General features: G+C 33.1%; 1 protein-coding gene across 2 annotated transcripts in view; it reads left to right on the forward strand.

The window, feature by feature from the left end:
- Positions 1 to 4,162: 4,162 nt before the first annotated feature.
- LOC130443802 (polyhomeotic-like protein 1) overlaps positions 4,163 to 24,619 on the forward strand; it is a 100,512-nt gene continuing 80,055 nt past the window's right edge. Inside the window, exon 1 of one of the 2 annotated variants that reach the window (XM_056778645.1) lies at positions 4,163 to 4,379. In XM_056778645.1, the coding sequence (XP_056634623.1) occupies positions 4,345 to 4,379 (35 nt within the window). In that variant the 5' untranslated portion in view covers positions 4,163 to 4,344. The remainder of the gene's footprint in view (positions 4,380 to 24,619) is intronic. The other variant, XM_056778642.1, reaches the window with a different exon arrangement.

Below are 24,619 nucleotides of genomic sequence, written 5' to 3' on the forward strand. Positions count from 1 at the left end.
AAGGGTAATTATACACTTTCGCGGTCAATTGGTTTTTTGGTTAGGTTAGGTTAGGTTAGGTTAGGTTAGGTTAGGTTAGGTTAGGTTAGGTTGGCTCTAGAAAATCGAAAAATGGATGGATTTTAATGATCTCGGTCTCAAAATGTTCCATTTTACGGCGGGTATATAAAAAAATACGAAAATTAAAAAAAATAAATATTTTTTACAGTTTCATGACTTTAAATGCAAAAAAATGACTTTCTACATATAATCCTTCGTAACTGTTTCTGACGTCGTGGAATCAAGTTCGTATATTTTTTTTTTCGCCATTTACATAAAAAAATGAATATTTTGAAAAAAAAATTTCAAAAAAGTTAATTTTTCGGTATTTTACAGCCTAAAATGTATTCTATTAACAAAAAGGGTAATTATACACTTTCGCGGTCAATTGGTTTTTTGGTTAGGTTAGGTTAGGTTAGGTTAGGTTAGGTTAGGTTAGGTTAGGTTAGGTTGGCTCTAGAAAATCGAAAAATGGATGGATTTTAATGATCTCGGTCTCAAAATGTTCCATTTTACGGCGGGTATATAAAAAAATACGAAAATTAAAAAAAATAAATATTTTTTACAGTTTCATGACTTTAAATGCAAAAAAATGACTTTCTACATATAATCCTTCGTAACTGTTTCTGACGTCGTGGAATCAAGTTCGTATATTTTTTTTTCGCCATTTACATAAAAAAATGAATATTTTGAAAAAAAAATTTCAAAAAAGTTAATTTTTCGGTATTTTACAGCCTAAAATGTATTCTATTAACAAAAAGGGTAATTATACACTTTCGCGGTCAACTGGATTTTTGGTTAGGTTAGGTTAGGTTAGGTTAGGTTAGGTTAGGTTGGCTCTAGAAAATCGAAAAATGGATGGATTTTAATGATCTTGGTCTCAAAATGTTCCATTTTACGGCGGGTATATAAAAAAATACGAGAATTGAAAAAAATAAATATTTTTTACAGTTTCATGACTTTAAATGCAAAAAATGACTTTCTACATATAATTCTTCGTAACTGTTTCTGACGTCGTGGAATCAAGTTCGTATATTTTTTTTTCGCAATTTACATAAAAAAATGAATATTTTGAAAAAAAAAATTTCAAAAAAGTTAGTTTTTCGGTATTTTACAGCCTAAAATGTATTCTATTAACAAAAAGGGTAATTATACACTTTCGCGGTCAATTGGTTTTTTGGTTAGGTTAGGTTAGGTTAGGTTAGGTTGGCTCTAGAAAATCGAAAAATGGATGGATTTTAATGATCTTGGTCTCAAAATGTTCCATTTTACGGCGGGTATATAAAAAAATACGAGAATTGAAAAAAATAAATATTTTTTACAGTTTCATGACTTTAAATGCAAAAAATGACTTTCTACATATAATTCTTCGTAACTGTTTCTGACGTCGTGGAATCAAGTTCGTATATTTTTTTTTCGCCATTTACATAAAAAAATGAATATTTTGAAAAAAAAAATTTCAAAAAAGTTAGTTTTTCGGTATTTTACAGCCTAAAATGTATTCTATTAACAAAAAGGGTAATTATACACTTTCGCGGTCAATTGGTTTTTTGGTTAGGTTAGGTTAGGTTAGGTTAGGTTAGGTTGGCTCTAGAAAATCGAAAAATGGATGGATTTTAATGATCTCGGTCTCAAAATGTTCCATTTTACGGCGGGTATATAAAAAAATACGAAAATTAAAAAAAATAAATATTTTTTACAGTTTCATGACTTTAAATGCAAAAAAATGACTTTCTACATATAATCCTTCGTAACTGTTTCTGACGTCGTGGAATCAAGTTCGTATATTTTTTTTTTTCGCCATTTACATAAAAAAATGAATATTTTGAAAAAAAAATTTCAAAAAAGTTAATTTTTCGGTATTTTACAGCCTAAAATGTATTCTATTAACAAAAAGGGTAATTATACACTTTCGCGGTCAATTGGTTTTTTGGTTAGGTTAGGTTAGGTTAGGTTAGGTTAGGTTAGGTTGGCTCTAGAAAATCGAAAAATGGATGGATTTTAATGATCTTGGTCTCAAAATGTTCCATTTTACGGCGGGTATATAAAAAAATACGAGAATTGAAAAAAATAAATATTTTTTACAGTTTCATGACTTTAAATGCAAAAAATGACTTTCTACATATAATTCTTCGTAACTGTTTCTGACGTCGTGGAATCAAGTTCGTATATTTTTTTTTCGCAATTTACATAAAAAAATGAATATTTTGAAAAAAAAATTTCAAAAAAGTTAATTTTTCGGTATTTTACAGCCTAAAATGTATTCTATTAATAAAAAGGGTAATTATACACTTTCGCGGTCAATTGGTTTTTTGGTTAGGTTAGGTTAGGTTAGGTTAGGTTATGCTAGGTTAGGTTAGGTTAGGTTGGCTCTAGAAAATCGAAAAATGGATGGATTTTAATGATCTTGGTCTCAAAATGTTCCATTTTACGGCGGGTATATAAAAAAATACGAAAATTAAAAAAAATAAATATTTTTTACAGTTTCATGACTTTAAATGCAAAAAAATGACTTTCTACATATAATCCTTCGTAACTGTTTCTGACGTCGTGGAATCAAGTTCGTATATTTTTTTTTCGCCATTTACATAAAAAAATGAATATTTTGAAAAAAAAATTTCAAAAAAGTTAATTTTTCGGTATTTTACAGCCTAAAATGTATTCTATTAACAAAAAGGGTAATTATACACTTTCGCGGTCAACTGGATTTTTGGTTAGGTTAGGTTAGGTTAGGTTAGGTTAGGTTAGGTTGGCTCTAGAAAATCGAAAAATGGATGGATTTTAATGATCTTGGTCTCAAAATGTTCCATTTTACGGCGGGTATATAAAAAAATACGAGAATTGAAAAAAATAAATATTTTTTACAGTTTCATGACTTTAAATGCAAAAAATGACTTTCTACATATAATTCTTCGTAACTGTTTCTGACGTCGTGGAATCAAGTTCGTATATTTTTTTTTCGCAATTTACATAAAAAAATGAATATTTTGAAAAAAAAATTTCAAAAAAGTTAATTTTTCGGTATTTTACAGCCTAAAATGTATTCTATTAATAAAAAGGGTAATTATACACTTTCGCGGTCAATTGGTTTTTTGGTTAGGTTAGGTTAGGTTAGGTTAGGTTATGCTAGGTTAGGTTAGGTTAGGTTGGCTCTAGAAAATCGAAAAATGGATGGATTTTAATGATCTTGGTCTCAAAATGTTCCATTTTACGGCGGATTTATAAAAAAAATTAGTAGAAATAGCTGGAATGAAAATTTCTCATAGTTTTACTGTTTTAAATCGTAAAAAAATGGTTTTGCAAAATAATCCTTTTCAAAAAATTATGGTAATTATACACTTTCGCGGTCACCTGGTATTTTGGCTCTAGAAAATCGAAAAATGGATGGATTTTTATGATCTTGGTCACAAAATGTTCCATTTTACGGCGGATTTATAAAAAAAAATACGAAAATTAAAAAAAAATAAATATTTTTTACAGTTTCATGACTTTAAATGCAAAAAAATGACTTTCTACATATAATCCTTCGTAACTGTTTCTGACGTCGTGGAATCAAGTTCTACCCCCGAGTTTTTCATAAATTCGTCGTAAAATGGAACATTATGAGACCAAGATTATTAAAATCCATCCATTTTTCGATTTTCTAGAGCCAAAAAACCAGGTGACCGTGAAAGTGTATAATTACCAAAAGTTTTTTTCAAAATGTTATAGTTTTGATTGATGACGAAATACCAATACAAGGAAAACTAGGCATCTAACCAATCTCCCATAGGATACGAGAAACCCGATGGTATAACGTTATCTTATCAAATGAATATCTCCCTCTCTCTTCCGTTTTGTTTCCTCGACGATAAGTCGCCATACGTTGAAAATATACCCTACACCGCGTGTTTGGGAACCATTCGCCATGATTAACTCGAAAATCCTTGAAAATAGCATGGCAGACCGTCTCGTATCGCCGACTTTAAACTTTTTCAGTTATCAAACTACGCTCCCTCCTGTCCCCTCTAAATCTACCACAGCGTCATTTTCCACTGTCAACCAATGGCGCAAATGGAAGGGAGAAATGCGCGTTGATTGGTCCGTCGAAGGACGACCAGTAGATTTTAGGAAAGGCAGCGCAGTAGTTCCGATAGTTCGAACCCGTGAAGGTGGTAATGTAGGAGAAGGGATTTTTTTTGTTTTCAAAAAGTGTGTGAACATTTTTTGTGTGTGTATTTGGTGTGTTTGTGCCTTTCTAGTGGATCATAACAACCCCTCTTACTTTTTTTCGTTCTATGATTTCCGTTATTTGGTTTATGTGATATGGAACGGAGAGGTTTTGGTTTTTTCACTAAAAGGTCAGTTTTTGTTTGGTTTTTCATTTATTTTAAAATCTTTTTAAATCCTACGGAGTGGTAGTTGGGAAGAGGAATATTCTATCTATCTAGATAAAACGGTACGTTAGACATTAATATTTCATGTTATTTTATATATGTATACAGGGTTACTTGAAAATATTATCTATCCAAACGACATCAAATCTTACCCAAGATTTTATCTTTTGTGTGGGCGTGATCACAAAAACTGGTAGGAGTGGTATCGGGCTTCTAATAAAAATTATTATTTTTATTCGAAATTCTAAATAACACAATTTTTTGATGATTCAGGATAAGTTTATTTATTTTCCATTACGTATTCTACACTCGAAATTTTAATGAACTGAAAATAGCAATTTGGAACTATACTTCCCCGAGTAGTAAAATTTTTGTGCTATGAAGATTAAAATCGGGGCACTGACTAAGCCATTGTGTAAATCGACTCAAAATAAGTCGAAAATGAAGAGAAAAATTTTTCGACATCGCGATTCGTTTTCGAGATATCATAGTTTCTAACATTCCATTAGATTTGTTACGCCCTTTGTTCACTTATTGTCACTTTTTTAACTGTAAAGTTTTTGAAAGAAGAAATTTATTCGAAAAATTCATTAAAACCTCCGTGTCGGTTCTAAAACGTCCTCTAGTTAAATGTTACAACCCCTAATGGTAATTTTATGACCTTGTTTCTTATAGGTATGACCTAGAAAGTTTTCCTGATAACTTTTCAACTTTGCGTTTTATATATAATGTCCACAAAATTTCGATTATCTTAAATTATTTCTTTTTACTCCAAAGTTTGTATGCCTTTTCTAGGTGTCTCCATGATTATATTTTAAAAAATAATAAATGCCATTTTGTAAATCGACCCAAAATAAGTCGAAAATGAAGAATAAAATTTTTCGATATCTCGCTTCGTTTTCGAGATATCATAGTTTGTAACATTCCATTAGGTCTGTTACGCCCTTTGTTCACTTATTGTCACTTTTTTAACTGTAAAGTTTTTGAAAGAAGAAATTTATTCGAAAAATTCATTAAAACCTCCGTGTCGGTTCTAAAACGTCCTCTAGTTAAATGTTACAACCCCTAATGGTAATTTTATGACCTTGTTTCTTATAGGTATGACCTAGAAAGTTTTCCTGATAACTTTTCAACTTTGCGTTTTATATATAATGTCCACAAAATTTCGATTATCTTAAATTATTTCTTTTTACTCCAAAGTTTGTATGCCTTTTCTAGGTGTCCCCATGATTATATTTTAAAAAATAATAAATGCCATTTTGTAAATCGACCCAAAATAAGTCGAAAATGAAGAATAAAATTTTTCGATATCTCGCTTCGTTTTCGAGATATTATAGTTTGTAACATTCCATTAGGTCTGTTACGCCCTTTGTTCACTTATTGTCACTTTTTTGACTATAAAGTTTTTGAAACAAGAAATTTATTCGAAAAATTCATTAAAACCTCCGTGTCGGTTCTAAAACGTCCTCTAGTTAAATGTTACAACCCCTAATGGTAATTTTATGACCTTGTTTCTTATAGGTATGACCTAGAAAGTTTTCCTGATAACTTTTCAACTTTGCGTTTTATATATAATGTCCACAAAATTTCGATTATCTTAAATTATTTCTTTTTACTCCAAAGTTTGTATGCCTTTTCTAGGTGTCTCTATGATTATATTTTAAAAAATAATAAATGCCATTTTGTAAATCGACCCAAAATAAGTCGAAAATGAAGAATAAAATTTTTCGATATCTCGCTTCGTTTTCGAGATATTATAGTTTGTAACATTCCATTAGGTCTGTTACGCCCTTTGTTCACTTATTGTCACTTTTTTAACTATAAAGTTTTTGAAACAAGAAATTTATTCGAAAAATTCATTAAATCCTCCGTGTCGGTTCTAAAACGTCCTCTAGTTAAATGTTACAACCCCTAATGGTAATTTTATGACCTTGTTTCTTATAGGTATGACCTAGAAAGTTTTCCTGATAACTTTTCAACTTTGCGTTTTATATATAATGTCCACAAAATTTCGATTATCTTAAATTATTTCTTTTTACTCCAAAGTTTGTATGCCTTTTCTAGGTGTCTCCATGATTATATTTTAAAAAATAATAAATGCCATTTTGTAAATCGACCCAAAATAAGTCGAAAATGAAGAATAAAATTTTTCGATATCTCGCTTCGTTTTCGAGATATCATAGTTTGTAACATTCCATTAGGTCTGTTACGCCCTTTGTTCACTTATTGTCACTTTTTTAACTGTAAAGTTTTTGAAACAAGAAATTTATTCGAAAAATTCATTAAAACCTCCGTGTCGGTTCTAAAACGTCCTCTAGTTAAATGTTACAACCCCTAATGGTAATTTTATGACCTTGTTTCTTATAGGTATGACCTAGAAAGTTTTCCTGATAACTTTTCAACTTTGCGTTTTATATATAATGTCCACAAAATTTCGATTATCTTAAATTATTTCTTTTTACTCCAAAGTTTGTATGCCTTTTCTAGGTGTCTCTATGATTATATTTTAAAAAATAATAAATGCCATTTTGTAAATCGACCCAAAATAAGTCGAAAATGAAGAATAAAATTTTTCGATATCTCGCTTCGTTTTCGAGATATTATAGTTTGTAACATTCCATTAGGTCTGTTACGCCCTTTGTTCACTTATTGTCACTTTTTTAACTATAAAGTTTTTGAAACAAGAAATTTATTCGAAAAATTCATTAAAACCTCCGTGTCGGTTCTAAAACGTCCTCTAGTTAAATGTTACAACCCCTAATGGTAATTTTATGACCTTGTTTCTTATAGGTATGACCTAGAAAGTTTTCCTGATAACTTTTCAACTTTGCGTTTTATATATAATGTCCACAAAATTTCGATTATCTTAAATTATTTCTTTTTACTCCAAAGTTTGTATGCCTTTTCTAGGTGTCTCTATGATTATATTTTAAAAAATAATAAATGCCATTTTGTAAATCGACCCAAAATAAGTCGAAAATGAAGAATAAAATTTTTCGATATCTCGCTTCGTTTTCGAGATATTATAGTTTGTAACATTCCATTAGGTCTGTTACGCCCTTTGTTCACTTATTGTCACTTTTTTAACTGTAAAGTTTTTGAAACAAGAAATTTATTCAAAAAATTCATTAAAACCTCCGTGTCGGTTCTAAAACGTCCTCTAGTTAAATGTTACAACCCCTAATGGTAATTTTATGACCTTGTTTTTTATAGGTATGACCTAGAAAGTTTTCCTGATAACTTTTCAACTTTGCGTTTTATATATAATGTCCACAAAATTTCGATTATCTTTAATTATTTCTTTCTTTTCACTTCAAAGTTTGTATGCCTTTTCTAGGTGTCTCCATGATTATATTTTAAAAAATAATAAATGCCATTTTGTAAATCGACCCAAAATAAGTCGAAAATGAAGAATAAAATTTTTCGACATCGCGATTAGTTTTCGAGATATCGATACTTAAAGTTGGACAAATTTATTTTTATTTAATATTTGTATATATCGACCTAACTTAACTTAACTTTTTCGTGGTGCAATTTGAGTGTAAAAAGTTAAAAAATCGTGAACTTTTTACAGCCAAAATTGTCTAAAAAAAATTTCTTCGCGTGAGAATCTGATTGTACAGGGTCCTTCACGACGAGCTGAATCGATATGTATATGGGAAAATACTGCGACTAGTGTTCTGGAAATATGGTTTTTATCAAATTTTTGGAATCTACTCTAAATTTCACTATAACTTTATATAAGGCATCGTATACCTAAAGTCCATCATTTTTTAATTATTTCACATTTTCGAAATTTTTGAACACATGCAGCCATCTACTAAAAAAATTATATTTCCAAGTTGAAGTGGGTCAGGTGCAATATTTTTGGGATTTGGATAAATAACACTCACAGTTTTCAAAATCTGTGAAAACCTTGTCTAAAAGTTATATAGGGTGTTTAGAAAATGTTGTCGAATTTCGCGATCTAATAACTTCGAAGTGTTATTTGTCTAAATCACAAAAATATTAGATCTGACTCACTTAAACTTGGAAATATAATTTTTTTAATGGAGGACTGCATGTGTCCAAAAATTTCGAAAATGTGAAATAATTAAAAAGTGGTGGACTTTAGGCACACGATGCCTTATATAAAGTTGTATTGAAATTTAGCGTAGATTCCAAAAATTTAATAAAAATCATACCTTTCCGTTTGAAATAACGAAGTTTGGGTCCACTTCCGGTATAACCGGAAGTTTCAGAAAACTAAAACTAAAACCCATGCAAGCAAACTTTCAGAACACTAGTCGCAGTACTTTCCCATATACATATCGATTCAGCTCGTCGTGAAGGACCCTGTATATATATTCTTGTCCTGGATATCACTCCACGGACCACGGACTTCCATGGTATTCAGATCATTTGTTACTTGACTTTTTGGTTTACCATTCTGTTATTCTTTTAACTTTATTTTTCATTTTTTTTGTGTCCTGGTCATCTTTGTCCGTCATCCACCTCTTTCGATCCATATATTCTTCGTATTAGAAGATTTTGAGATTTTCTTCGTCAGCTTTTGTTAAATTCATCGTTTCTCCTCCATAGGTTACTGTTGGCCTTATTGCTGGACTATTTATTTTCATTTAAATACGTCTAAAGATTTTTTTGTAATTTCTGGTATCTTTTCGTTTATTTTAGGTGCTTCAAAAATATTGTTTTCAATTCTTGACGTCTCGAATGTTTCTATTTGATATGAAAAAACTCCTCGCCAAAGAAGAACCCCGTAGCTCAATTCTTAGGGGTCGCTATTTGTATTTTAGTTTCCCATTTGATGATGAGAAAATTTCCTTTTTAACTGAAATTGAATTTACACGTAGTTCGCTCAATTTTCTACAAAAAAAAAAACCGTTTTATATACTTAAAGTTGAGTTAATCGAATGGGAAACTAAAATAAAAATAGGGACCGCTTAGAGTTGAGCTACAGGGCTCATCTTTGGTGATGATTTTTTTTATATCAAACAGAAATATTTGTAACGTTGAAAAAAACATTTTTTTGAGGCACCATAATACTAAATCTTCCCTACGTTCTAGATAATCTGATTACATTTTTTAAAAAAAGAAAAAACTGCAACCAACCTGTATCAAGCTTCCATATCAGTCTTGGTTTTACCTAGGAAACCAAGCCTAGCCCAGACTTTTTAATAGTCTACGGTTTATCTAGGCAACTAGGCCTGGAACAGGCTTGCAAACCAAGCGAGGGACATTGTGATTATTCCACCAAATCTAGACCAATAACGGCTTCTAAGATAGAGTTGTACAAGACCCAAGTTCAGACCTATACTGGACCCATCGTAAAATCCCAAGACCAAAACTTGAAATATACAAAAATTGAGCAAAACCGCAAAACAAATTTATGAATTAACCAGTACATTATGATTACTTGGAATTAAACAGTTACGTTGCAATTTTCGTCGGAGGTTTCAAGGATCTACTTCACCTAACGCCATTTGGTACAACATTCAGCTTGTAGCCATCAATTCTAGGTTTTTGTTTTCGATACAAGAATTACAAATTTTTCTTCAGAATGTGCGTTATCTATAACGATGATAATACAAATTGTAGAAAGTTATCAACAAGAAGGTAGATCGGAAAATACAAATCTGATACCTAGTCGCGGTAAAAAAAGTTTTAGATACGCTGGGATAATGTGTTTTGCCTTAATTATAGACGAATTTGTTTCTAAATAAAAACAAAAGTATGTATAGCAAATTTATTATACAGAATTCTTCGTTTCCGAATATTTAAAGATATACTGGTGCCTTTTAAAAACCGAGGTCCTCGAATCTTATTTTTTGACTGTACCTTAACCTCCAAAACTTTTTATCTCAATAATAGTTGATAAAACAACTTGGTAAACCAACTATTTTGTTCTTTTTCTTCTTTTATAAACATTTGTGAAGAAATTCACAAAATTTGGTTTTTGTATCGTCGCTTCTCAAAAGCTCTTCGTACCCTTCGTAATTATTTTTAAAATTTTCTGTACATACAGCCCAACCCTTTCCGAGATATATCCCTTAGAAGGTGGTGATTAAAATCGAGTTTTTATTTTTTTTTTTCTAATATTCCACTAAAAATACAAACTTGAATTTTAGTATTTCCAAAGAACTAACCACGGGTATTTATTCAATATTATGCGGTGGTGAAAATAACAACCCTTGAATGGAAAACAATATAGATGTAGAATGTAATACCTCTTGCCGTATGCAGCAAATGTTTGAGGTGTAGATTAATGATTTGAGGTAACCCCATAAAAAGAAATCACAAAGATTTAACTCTGGAGATCGAGGAGGCCAAATGTTGTCTAGCACTCTGACTGAAGTTTACTGGAGCATCATCGTGCATGTCTTTGACTTAAAGGGTTTATTTAGGTCAAATTATAGGTAGTCAATGAAAAGAAAAATATTTTTTAGTTAAAATTTTGTAGTGTATAGTCCTAGTCCTAGAGATGGGCAAATATACGAACCGACACAACGAAAAATCATCAGCAAGATTTTCCACGTTCAATATTATATAAAATATTGACCAAAAATCTCGTACGGTATATAGGTATGCCAAGTATCATCGAAAAAACGTTTTCTTTTTGTATAGTGCTTTTTTTTATTTTTTCATTCTATATCTCTAGCCCTGCAGAGGAGTAATTCCTACATCAGGGCCAAATCCGATATCTAAATGCTTTCCTTAACATGAAAAATCTCCTGAATCCATCCAAAAAAACCAAGGAACCCTTGAAATAGGGATTTAATTTGAAAATATAAAAAATTAGCAATTATTACATCGTACAATTTGTTACGCGTTTTTCTATGAATAAGTTGGGAGTTTTTTTGATAATACAAACACAGGTTTCACTGATAATTGATATACTATCAATTTTTCATCTTGTAACTCAAATATTATTTTATGAAAACTAACCAATACCTTTCAACGTAAATTGCAGTATGCACTTACAACAAACATTTTTTTATAATAATTTTGCGTAACCCTGTATACATTTGCTTGATGTACATTTTATTTGTTGCTTGGGCACGACTCGATGTCACGTTTTTTTCTTTATTGTGCACCTAGTTATGCATATTTCATACATTAAACGAGGTTGTTTGTAAATGCCTGCTAAATGAATCATCAATAAAAAATTCTTTTATTCTGCTTCACTAATTTTGAAGAACTTCATGTATATCTTGTCAAATGAAGGAAGATCCCCAAAATACCCAGGAGATAAACGAAGAACTGTGTAAAGGGTACGAAAACAATCTTATAAAAAATAACCGATTTCAATATTCAATTCAAATCGTTCCGAAAAATTTTTCGCGTATTTGGGGTTGTTTCTAAGGGTACAAATAGTAAATTTAAGGCGGGGGAGACATATTATTTCAATTATTTTAGACATTACATGGTACAACTTACATATTATAAATCAATGAAACATAACCTAACCAATTCTAAATAATTACCATATTGGTTAGGTTAGGTTAGGTTTCATTGATTTGTAATATGTAAATTGTACCATGTAATGTCTAAAATAATTAAAATAATATGTCTCCCCCGATTTAAATTCACTATTTGTACCTTCAAAAACAACCCCAAATGCGCGAAAACTTTTCTGGAACGATTTTTGCCTGTAGACCCAATTCTAAATAATTACCTAATTTTTTTCTGCTTCAGTGCGTAAATTAGATACTGTAGACACACTTTCCAGTGCATAAAACTTTACTCTACGCTCTAGTGAGTAAAGAAACATATTTTAAGCAGTAGTGCGTGAAGAAAATTATTATTAAGGTCTCCGTAGCGTAGAGGCTAGAGCACAACGCTCACAAGCGGGAGGTGCCAGGTTCAAGTCACGTTAATCCCAATTTTTTTTACTTCTTCTTGATTAACATGTTCAGAATATGAATTAATAAATATTAGTAGTCTTAAGAAAAACAACATAGACTATAAGTACCAACGAGTCATTAAAGAATTTTATACCAGTACCAGAACAAGAATTGAAATTAACTCTCCGAAGAAGTTCGACAGGGAGACAGTCTTAGCCCTATTTAACATCATAATGGATCAAATGCAGGATACAGAATGGGTCACCGCCTTTAACAAGACATAATCAGTGGTAATATCAAAAAATCCTATTAGATGCAAACTGGCAATCGATAGCGCAATAATACACCAGAATCTATGAAACCTGTGTGAGACCTATTCTTACATATGACTCAGAAACTAGAGCCGAAACCTCAACAACTAAAAGAATAATGAAAACCACAGAAATGAAAATACTACGAACCATCCAGGGAGTTACCATCAGGAATAGAATAAGGAGTTAAGAATTGGGCGTACAGGATGTGGTGAGATGGGTCAGGGCACGAAAGAGATTCTGGAGGGATCACGTAGAAAGAATGCCAGAAGTCAGATGGGCTAAAACCCAAGCAGACCACCAAAGAGGTGGTACGAGAGCTGGAGTTCAGCTTCTCAGGAAGATCCAGGAAAAGGGCCAAACGTACAGGATTGAACAGGACCTGATTCTATTGAAAGAGGAAGAAGAAGATAATATATTGTATATGGAATTTATAAAATTGTTATAGTTTGTTTTAACGAAAAATTAAACTTACTTTACGCACTGTGTGAAGAAAATTACCATTATCTGTATTTTGATAAAACTTTCGCTACAAGATAAAAATTTGTGTGTAGTTAGAGTGTAAATGCCTTTTTTCGACTCATGTGATTGTCGAAAAAAGGCTACTTTACACACTTGTTTCATAAATAACTATTTTGAGCATTTTGTGTCAGTTATTTTCATTTCCATTGAACAAATTTGTCGTTTTTTTGAATACAAATATTATATTTTCTAGGCATTTCAATCTTGGTAATCCCTATACAAATAAAAATTACAACAACGACAGATTATTCTCAAAAAGTCTTCCATATTCCATTTAACCATCAAAAATTCCTTGAATGACACTAGAAGCGGTGGATCTTGATGAAACGGGCGCTTTTTCCATTTTTATTTTGGTCCTTAACTCATAATTTGGTTAAGTTAACTTGGTCCGGAAGCTTTTGATATTCCCGCGAGCATTTCCTCATCCAATGGTCTCAGCAATAATCCAATCAAATAGGATTTTAGTGCTTATGAAGCGGCGCAAGAGATTCTTGTCAAGGAGAATTCTAAATTAAGCTTCTAACCATCCTAAATTCCTTGAATGACTTGTTTCTTTCGAAGACCTCACTAGAAGCGGTGGATCTTGATGAAACGGGCGCTTTTTTCATTTTTATTTTGGTCCTTAACTCATAATTTGGTTAAGTTAACTTGGTCCGGAAGCTTTTGATATTCCCACGAGCATTTCCTCATCCAATGGTCTCAGCAATAATCCAATCAAAAAGGATTTTAGTGCTTATGAAGCGGCGCAAGAGATTCTTGTCAAGGAGAATTCTAAATTAAGCTTCTAACCATCCTAAATTCCTTGAATGACTTGTTTCTTTCGAAGACCTCACTAGAAGTGGTGGATCTTGATGAAACTGGTCCTTTTTCCATTTTTATTTTGGTCCTTAACTCATAATTTGGTTAAGTTAACTTGGTCCGGAAGCTTTTGATATTCCCACGAGCATTTCCTCATCCAATGGTCTCAGCGATAATCCAATCAAAAAGGATTTTAGTGCTTATGAAGCGCAAGAGATTCTAGTCAAGGAGAATTCTAAATTAAGCTTCTAACCATCCTAAATTCCTTGAATGACTTGTTTCTTTCGAAGACCTCACTAGAAGTGGTAGATCTTGATGAAACTGGTCCTTTTTCCATTTTTATTTTGGTCCTTAACTCATAATTTGGTTAAATTAACTTGGTCCAGAAGCTTTTGATATTCCCACGAGCATTTCCTCATCCAATGGTCTCAGCGATAATCCAATCAAACAAGATTTTAGTGCTTATGAAGCGGCGCAAGAGATTCTTGTCAAGGAGAATTCTAAATTAAGCTTCTAACCATCCTAAATTCCTTGAATGACTTGTTTCTTTCGAAGACCTCACTAGAAGCGGTGGATCTTGATGAAACGGGCGCTTTTTCCATTTTTATTTTGGTCCTTAACTCATAATTTGGTTAAGTTAACTTGGTCCGGAAGCTTTTGATATTCCCGCGAGCATTTCCTCATCCAATGGTCTCAGCAATAATCCCATCAAACAAGATTTTAGTGCTTATGAAGCGCAAGAGATTCTAGTCAAGGAGAATTCTAAATTAAGCTTCTAACCATCCTAAATTCCTTGAATGACTTGTTTCTTTCGAAGACCTCACTAGAAGCGGTGGATCTTGATGAAACGGGCGCTTTTTCCATTTTTATTTTGGTCCTTAACTCATAATTTGGTTAAGTTAACTTGGTCCGGAAGCTTTTGATATTCCCGCGAGCATTTCCTCATCCAATGGTCTCAGCAATAATCCCATCAAACAAGATTTTAGTGCTTATGAAGCGCAAGAGATTCTAGTCAAGGAGAATTCTAAATTAAGCTTCTAACCATCCTAAATTCCTTGAATGACTTGTTTCTTTCGAAGACCTCACTAGAGGTGGTGGATCTTGATGAAACGGGTCCTTTTTCCATTTTTATTTTGGTCCTTAACTCATAATTTGGTTAAGTTAACTTGGTCCGGAAGCTTTTGATATTCCCACGAGCATTTCCTCATCCAATGGTCTCAGCGATAATCCAATCAAAAAGGATTTTAGTGCTTATGAAGCGGCGCAAGAGATTCTTGTCAAGGAGAATTCTAAATTAAGCTTCTAACCATCCTAAATTCCTTGAATGACTTGTTTCTTTCGAAGACCTCACTAGAAGCGGTGGATCTTGATGAAACGGGCGCTTTTTCCATTTTTATTTTGGTCCTTAACTCATAATTTGGTTAAGTTAACTTGGTCCGGAAGCTTTTGATATTCCCACGAGCATTTCCTCATCCAATGGTCTCAGCGATAATCCAATCAAACAAGATTTTAGTGCTTATGAAGCGGCGCAAGAGATTCTAGTCAAGGAGAATTCTAAATTAAGCTTCTAACCATCCTAAATTCCTTGAATGACTTGTTTCTTTCGAAGACCTCACTAGAAGCGGTGGATCTTGATGAAACGGGCGCTTTTTCCATTTTTATTTTGGTCCTTAACTCATAATTTGGTTAAGTTAACTTGGTCCGGAAGCTTTTGATATTCCCGCGAGCATTTCCTCATCCAATGGTCTCAGCAATAATCCCATCAAACAAGATTTTAGTGCTTATGAAGCGCAAGAGATTCTAGTCAAGGAGAATTCTAAATTAAGCTTCTAACCATCCTAAATTCCTTGAATGACTTGTTTCTTTCGAAGACCTCACTAGAGGTGGTGGATCTTGATGAAACGGGTCCTTTTTCCATTTTTATTTTGGTCCTTAACTCATAATTTGGTTAAGTTAACTTGGTCCGGAAGCTTTTGATATTCCCACGAGCATTTCCTCATCCAATGGTCTCAGCGATAATCCAATCAAAAAGGATTTTAGTGCTTATGAAGCGGCGCAAGAGATTCTTGTCAAGGAGAATTCTAAATTAAGCTTCTAACCATCCTAAATTCCTTGAATGACTTGTTTCTTTCGAAGACCTCACTAGAAGCGGTGGATCTTGATGAAACGGGCGCTTTTTCCATTTTTATTTTGGTCCTTAACTCATAATTTGGTTAAGTTAACTTGGTCCGGAAGCTTTTGATATTCCCACGAGCATTTCCTCATCCAATGGTCTCAGCGATAATCCAATCAAACAAGATTTTAGTGCTTATGAAGCGCAATAGATTCTTGTCAAGGAGAATTCTAAATTAAGCTTCTAACCATCCTAAATTCCTTGAATGACTTGTTTCTTTCGAAGACCTCACTAGAAGCGGTGGATCTTGATGAAACGGGCGCTTTTTCCATTTTTATTTTGGTCCTTAACTCATAATTTGGTTAAGTTAACTTGGTCCGGAAGCTTTTGATATTCCCACGAGCATTTCCTCATCCAATGGTCTCAGCGATAATCCAATCAAACAAGATTTTAGTGCTTATGAAGCGCAATAGATTCTTGTCAAGGAGAATTCTAAATTAAGCTTCTAACCATCCTAAATTCCTTGAATGACTTGTTTCTTTCGAAGACCTCACTAGAAGCGGTGGATCTTGATGAAACGGGTCCTTTTTCCATTTTTATTTTGGTCCTTAACTCATAATTTGGTTAAGTTAACTTGGTCCGGAAGCTTTTGATATTCCCACGAGCATTTCCTCATCCAATGGTCTCAGCGATAATCCAATCAAACAAGATTTTAGTGCTTATGAAGCGCAATAGATTCTTGTCAAGGAGAATTCTAAATTAAGCTTCTAACCATCCTAAATTCCTTGAATGACTTGTTTCTTTCGAAGACCTCACTAGAAGTGGTGGATCTTGATGAAACTGGTCCTTTTTCCATTTTTATTTTGGTCCTTAACTCATAATTTGGTTAAGTTAACTTGGTCCGGAAGCTTTTGATATTCCCACGAGCATTTCCTCATCCAATGGTCTCAGCGATAATCCAATCAAAAAGGATTTTAGTGCTTATGAAGCGCAAGAGATTCTAGTCAAGGAGAATTCTAAATTAAGCTTCTAACCATCCTAAATTCCTTGAATGACTTGTTTCTTTCGAAGACCTCACTAGAAGTGGTGGATCTTGATGAAACTGGTCCTTTTTCCATTTTTATTTTGGTCCTTAACTCATAATTTGGTTAAGTTAACTTGGTCCGGAAGCTTTTGATATTCCCACGAGCATTTCCTCATCCAATGGTCTCAGCGATAATCCAATCAAAAAGGATTTTAGTGCTTATGAAGCGCAAGAGATTCTAGTCAAGGAGAATTCTAAATTAAGCTTCTAACCATCCTAAATTCCTTGAATGACTTGTTTCTTTCGAAGACCTCACTAGAAGTGGTGGATCTTGATGAAACTGGTCCTTTTTCCATTTTTATTTTGGTCCTTAACTCATAATTTGGTTAAGTTAACTTGGTCCGGAAGCTTTTGATATTCCCACGAGCATTTCCTCATCCAATGGTCTCAGCGATAATCCAATCAAACAAGATTTTAGTGCTTATGAAGCGCAATAGATTCTTGTCAAGGAGAATTCTAAATTAAGCTTCTAACCATCCTAAATTCCTTGAATGACTTGTTTCTTTCGAAGACCTCACTAGAAGCGGTGGATCTTGATGAAACGGGCGCTTTTTCCATTTTTATGTTCCTTAACTCATAATTTGGTTAAGTTAACTTGGTCCAGAAGCTTTTGATATTCCCACGAGCATTTCCTCATCCAATGGTCTCAGCGATAATCCAATCAAAAAGGATTTTAGTGCTTATGAAGCGCAAGAGATTCTTGTCAAGGAGAATTCTAAATTAAGCTTCTAACCATCCTAAATTCCTTGAATGACTTGTTTCTTTCGAAGACCTCACTAGAAGCGGTGGATCTTGATGAAACGGGCGCTTTTTCCATTTTTATTTTGGTCCTTAACTCATAATTTGGTTAAGTTAACTTGGTCCAGAAGCTTTTGATATTCCCACGAGCATTTCCTCATCCAATGGTCTCAGCGATAATCCAATCAAAAAGGATTTTAGTGCTTATGAAGCGGCGCAAGAGATTCTTGTCAAGGAGAATTCTAAATTAAGCTTCTAACCATCCTAAATTCCTTGAATGACTTGTTTCTTTCGAAGACCTCACTAGAAGCGGTGGATCTTGATGAAACGGGCGCTTTTTCCATTTTTATTTTGGTCCTTAACTCATAATTTGGTTAAGTTAACTTGGTCCAGAAGCTTTTGATATTCCCACGAGCATTTCCTCATCCAATGGTCTCAGCGATAATCCAATCAAAAAGGATTTTAGTGCTTATGAAGCGGCGCAAGAGATTCTTGTCAAGGAGAATTCTAAATTAAGCTTCTAACCATCCTAAATTCCTTGAATGACTTGTTTCTTTCGAAGACCTCACTAGAAGCGGTGGATCTTGATGAAACGGGCGCTTTTTCCATTTTTATTTTGGTCCTTAACTCATAATTTGGTTAAGTTAACTTGGTCCAGAAGCTTTTGATATTCCCACGAGCATTTCCTCATCCAATGGTCTCAGCGATAATCCAATCAAAAAGGATTTTAGTGCTTATGAAGCGGCGCAAGAGATTCTTGTCAAGGAGAATTCTAAATTAAGCTTCTAACCATCCTAAATTCCTTGAATGACTTGTTTCTTTCGAAGACCTCACTAGAAGTGGTGGATCTTGATGAAACTGGCCCTTTTTCCATTTTTATTTTGGTCCTTAACTCATAATTTGGTTAAGTTAACTTGGTCCGGAAGCTTTTGATATTCCCACGAGCATTTCCTCATCCAATGGTCTCAGCGATAATCCAATCAAACAAGATTTTAGTGCTTATGAAGCGGCGCAAGAGATTCTAGTCAAGGAGAATTCTAAATAGAGCTTTTAACCATCCTAAATTCCTTGAATGACTTGTTTCTTTCGAAGACCTCACTAGAGGTGGTGGATCTTGATGAAACGGGTCCTTTTTCCATTTTTATTTTGGTCCTTAACTCATAATTTGGTTAAGTTAACTTGGTCCGGAAGCTTTTGATATTCCCACGAGCATTTCCTCATCCAATGGTCTCAGCGATAATCCAATCAAAAAGGATTTTAGTGCTTATGAAGCGGCGCAAGAGATTCTAGTCAAGGAGAATTCTAAATTAAGCTTCTAACCATCCTAAATTCCTTGAATGACTTGTTTCTTTCGAAGACCTCACTAGAGGTGGTGGATCTTGATGAAACGGGTCCTTTTTCCATTTTTATTTTGGTCCTTAACTCATAATTTGGTTAAGTTAACTTGGTCCGGAAGCTTTTGATATTCCCACGAGCATTTCCTCATCCAATGGTCTCAGCGATAATCCAATCAAAAAGGATTTTAGTGCTTATGAAGCGCAATAAATTCTTGTCAAGGAGAATTCTAAATTAAGCTTCTAACCATCCTAAATTCCTTGAATGACTTGTTTCTTTCGAAGACCTCACTAGAAGTGGTGGATCTTGATGAAACTGGCCCTTTTTCCATTTTTATTTTGGTCCTTAACTCATAATTTGGTTAAGTTAACTTGGTCCAGAAGCTTTTGATATTCCCACGAGCATTTCCTCATCCAATGGTCTCAGCGATAATCCAATCAAAAAGGATTTTAGTGCTTATGAAGCGGCGCAAGAGATTCTAGTCAAGGAGAATTCTAAATTAAGCTTCTAACCATCCTAAATTCCTTGAATGACTTGTTTCTTTCGAAGACCTCACTAGAGGTGGTGGATCTTGATGAAACGGGTCCTTTTTCCATTTTTATTTTGGTCCTTAACTCATAATTTGGTTAAGTTAACTTGGTCCGGAAGCTTTTGATATTCCCACGAGCATTTCCTCATCCAATGGTCTCAGCGATAATCCAATCAAAAAGGATTTTAGTGCTTATGAAGCGGCGCAAGAGATTCTAGTCAAGGAGAATTCTAAATTAAGCTTCTAACCATCCTAAATTCCTTGAATGACTTGTTTCTTTCGAAGACCTCACTAGAAGTGGTGGATCTTGATGAAACTGGCCCTTTTTCCATTTTTATTTTGGTCCTTAACTCATAATTTGGTTAAGTTAACTTGGTCCGGAAGCTTTTGATATTCCCACGAGCATTTCCTCATCCAATGGTCTCAGCGATAATCCAATCAAACAAGATTTTAGTGCTTATGAAGCGGCGCAAGAGATTCTAGTCAAGGAGAATTCTAAATAGAGCTTTTAACCATCCTAAATTCCTTGAATGACTTGTTTCTTTCGAAGACCTCACTAGAGGTGGTGGATCTTGATGAAACGGGTCCTTTTTCCATTTTTATTTTGGTCCTTAACTCATAATTTGGTTAAGTTAACTTGGTCCGGAAGCTTTTGATATTCCCACGAGCATTTCCTCATCCAATGGTCTCAGCGATAATCCAATCAAAAAGGATTTTAGTGCTTATGAAGCGGCGCAAGAGATTCTAGTCAAGGAGAATTCTAAATTAAGCTTCTAACCATCCTAAATTCCTTGAATGACTTGTTTCTTTCGAAGACCTCACTAGAGGTGGTGGATCTTGATGAAACGGGTCCTTTTTCCATTTTTATTTTGGTCCTTAACTCATAATTTGGTTAAGTTAACTTGGTCCGGAAGCTTTTGATATTCCCACGAGCATTTCCTCATCCAATGGTCTCAGCGATAATCCAATCAAAAAGGATTTTAGTGCTTATGAAGCGCAATAAATTCTTGTCAAGGAGAATTCTAAATTAAGCTTCTAACCATCCTAAATTCCTTGAATGACTTGTTTCTTTCGAAGACCTCACTAGAAGTGGTGGATCTTGATGAGACGGGTGCTTCCACTTATTTACGATAAACTTTCAGTCTATTTGATTCACTAACTGAAGACACAGGTGATAAAAGTTCTTTCTTCATTTGTAGATGTTTCAGTTTCGTCGGAAAGTACATCAATAGCCGATAAACCAGAATATTCATCATATTCGCTGCTATAGGTGTTATATTTTTATCAGAATGACTATTCAAATTTATAATTAAATCTTTTTTTTCCCATAAGTTTTTTCTTGAAACTTCCATTGTTACTTTATAAGGCAGAAAGATCTTCCAAGCTCAAAGAAATATCTTCGGAAGTGTATAAAAGTGCAAGGTGTCCTCGAACATTCATTGTAGTTTTTTTTTTGTTTTTATTTGATAAGTTGTGAACTAACCGACTATATTTTTCTACATTTCAATTTTTTCCTTTTGTAAGTAATTAGAAACGTGAATAAATAATTACAATTTATAATAATTTTCTTAAGAATGTCTCTTTATGGTGAACGGTTTTCTAAAAATCTACACATCTCCTAAACCATAAATTCTATCAAACTAAACAAAGAGTAACTTTTTGTTAAATAATCATTGAAATATCCATTTTTGCTATCTTTAGATTATACAGGTTGTCCCCGTAAAAGTTACGGTTTGTTAAACATTGGACATACGTAATTATCGATTAAAAATCCATAATGTTCGAATGTATAAGTTAGAAAATATACTTTTAAGCCCTATAATTACAATTTTTTTTTGTAACGGCGTTATTTTCACGTCATTTACTCAATCTCGAAGTTTTTGCATCAAGTCCCGAAACACTACATCAATATTTATTTTAAATATTAATGTAATACCACAAATTGCATCTAAAATATGTTCCTACCATTTCCGACGTGGTTCGATGACCTATTCTTCGCCTTTCTGTATCTTACCTGCTGAGAGCAGCTGATTCTTTGGGTGGAAGTCGTTTGGTTCATATAATTTTTGAGAAATGCTTTCATAACTATTCATTTTACTTTGTCAGGTAAAAATTTATCACTGTACAAAGTATTTTCAAGTTTAAATATCGTATTCACAATGTTTTTTAATCATTGTATATTATACAGAGTGAATCACAAAGAAAAAGTTCATTCGTTCACTTATTTAGGTCTTGGACCACTTATCCATAATTTTCCATAAATTTCCTCGGATTTTACGTTATCTTCATCCAAAACTCCATTGAATTTCCCGTGAGTTCATTCCAAAGTTTCGATTCATATTCGAACTACCCTCGTAAGATTATTCGCTTTGTTTTCCCTAATTAATGAAGGAAATAGGAAACATTTTTGCCTCTTCACAGTCTAACAATATTAAAATAACAAAAAGTACATTAGACGGTGACATTTTTACTCATATTATATAAAATACCCCCCCTATCCCACATATTTTGCCTAAAATTCAAAATGGCGCCGGCCGTTGGTTATACGCGCTTTGCCCTATTAATAATAATGGTCCAGGGGGTGTAGACACCCTTCGCTACCCTTACCCACCCCAAGTTTTCGAATGTATCGGAGGGATGGGGTGGCCGATATACAATTACACAATATAATAATCATCGGAAATGTGCAAGGAGTGCGTGTATTCGTGCGGGGTGCATCGATTTCAAACCGGGGATGAAAAATAATGAATGGCGTATAGAAAAAGTTTTTATTTGTGAAATTTTAATTGGATAAAACCCTTTCTTCTTCTTCTTTCTTCCGCAATAGGTTTAACGCCTGTTCCTTCATCGATACCTTTCATCATCCTGGTTCTACATTGTCTCTCCACCCCTTTCGTGCTCCAATCTTTCGTCTGTTGTTGTTTGATGTTTCTGGCGTTATCTCTGATGATTTAATTTTCTCTGATAACCATTTTCAATTCAATCTTTCATTTAGTTTCAATAAGAACCAATTCCTTCACAAGCTATGAGTTCCTGCTGGCATGGAATAACTACATTCGTCGATGGTCTCCTCGGAGACTCTTCTTTAATGGTTTGAAGGCTCTATCCTACTGAATATTGAGATCATTCTTAAGCTACACTAGTATTTTTGGAAGATACTTTAGCAACATTTGAAAGGAGAAGGAATCGTCGTCTTCCTGAAGATAGATCATCAGCTTCAACGTTGAAGCTGACAACGAGATAGGAAATAAAAGCACCAGAATCAAAAAGTGGTGTTCTGAACAGAGTTCGATAACTTGGAACGGATAAGAGTTGTGTAAACCGTAATTTCGTCGGAATCCTATTGAAAATGTTGTAAAATAGATTTAGAATTCTTTAAACAAAGTCAAATACTGAAAAAAGATTTTAAAAAATCATATGAATACGAATAAAAACAATGTTTGTATAGATAAAACAGAATCGCGTCAAGCGACACGAGCTGATTAGATATTTGCGCTGAAAAAGGAAAATCCCAACGAAAATTTACGAAAATTTCGTGGATTTACGGTAATCCGCAGGTATGACTAACATCTGATGTACATGGGTTCCTCACGATTTCAACGAAATGTCTGAAACTTCCCTATAATAAAAAATGAAGCTCAGAACGAAAAATCAATATTTGTAGGTATAATTTGAAATATTGGAGAGGGTAGTGATTGTAGTTAAAAGAACATTTTTACCTGTAAACTATTATTAACAATACCTTTTGGTCGTACAGGTAAAAAGAGCTTAACCAATCCCTAAAAGTATTACCGCCATTTTTAGAAATGCAAATCGGTATTTTCCTAGAAATATATCAAAATTGTTATAGTTTTGGAGGGGATTGGGGAGCAAAGGAAACTTTGTTCTTAAAAATCTTCTCTAATAAATGTGTCGAAAATTTCTTCATCAATAATCATGATGTTTTGCTGAGCAATTGGTAATTTTATACTTTCGCAGTCCCCTTGTTTTTTTTTCGGCTCTAGAAAATCGAAAAATTGTTCGATTTCGATGAATTTCTTTTTAAAATCTTCGTTTTTACGGCGGTTTTACGAAAATAATTATGGGAATAAAACAAAATCAAAACTTATATTGGTTTCAGGGCTTTAAATGTTCATAAAAATGCATTCATTCACGTAAATTTGTTGATAACTTTTCTCCAAATAACCAAATGAAGTTGGTATATATTTTTTCGTAATCTACACAAAAAAACGAACAAATTGAAAAGAAAAATTATACAAAAATGTTGATTTATCATGTTTTTACAATTAAAAATTTCTTTTAAAATTGACCTTTTCTCAAATATAATCGTTCATATTTTTTTTATTGAGTAATCGTTAAAGTTATATGAACAAAAACATTCTTAAAATCATTTATTGTAATTAATTCCGCATTATTATAAGTTAACTTTGACAAATTGAAAATTTTCACCATTTAAAAAATGGTATAATAACTAAGGAAACAAAAATTGAATACAAACATTTTTCATTTTTTTTTCCAAAATGTTCGTTTTTTGTGTATATTAAGAACGAATTATCGAGCAATTTACTTGCACCCAGCAAGAATAATAAAAATAATCGTTTTTTGACATTTCGGATCTGGAATAAATTTTTCGGAATTTTGAAACATAACCTTGTCAAAATTGACCGGGCTATAAGATACGAAAATTTAACTACAGTCGAACTTTACTTTACAGCTACTAATAAAAACATTTTGATAAATAATTCTAAATAATAATTGCCAAAGAATCGTAAATATATAACACTTTGAAATACAATTGTCGTTAAGGCATTTTCTCGAAAACGTTCTCTGAACAAACGGAAAAAAACTCAACGTAACACTAAAGAAAACACCTCATAAAAACAAACGACGTCGATATTAGCAGTTATAAGAAAAACAGAAAATCGTATCG

This window comes from Diorhabda sublineata, chromosome 5 (genome assembly GCF_026230105.1).
Source record: "Diorhabda sublineata isolate icDioSubl1.1 chromosome 5, icDioSubl1.1, whole genome shotgun sequence".
In the NCBI taxonomy this organism is placed as follows: Eukaryota; Metazoa; Arthropoda; class Insecta; order Coleoptera; family Chrysomelidae; genus Diorhabda; species Diorhabda sublineata.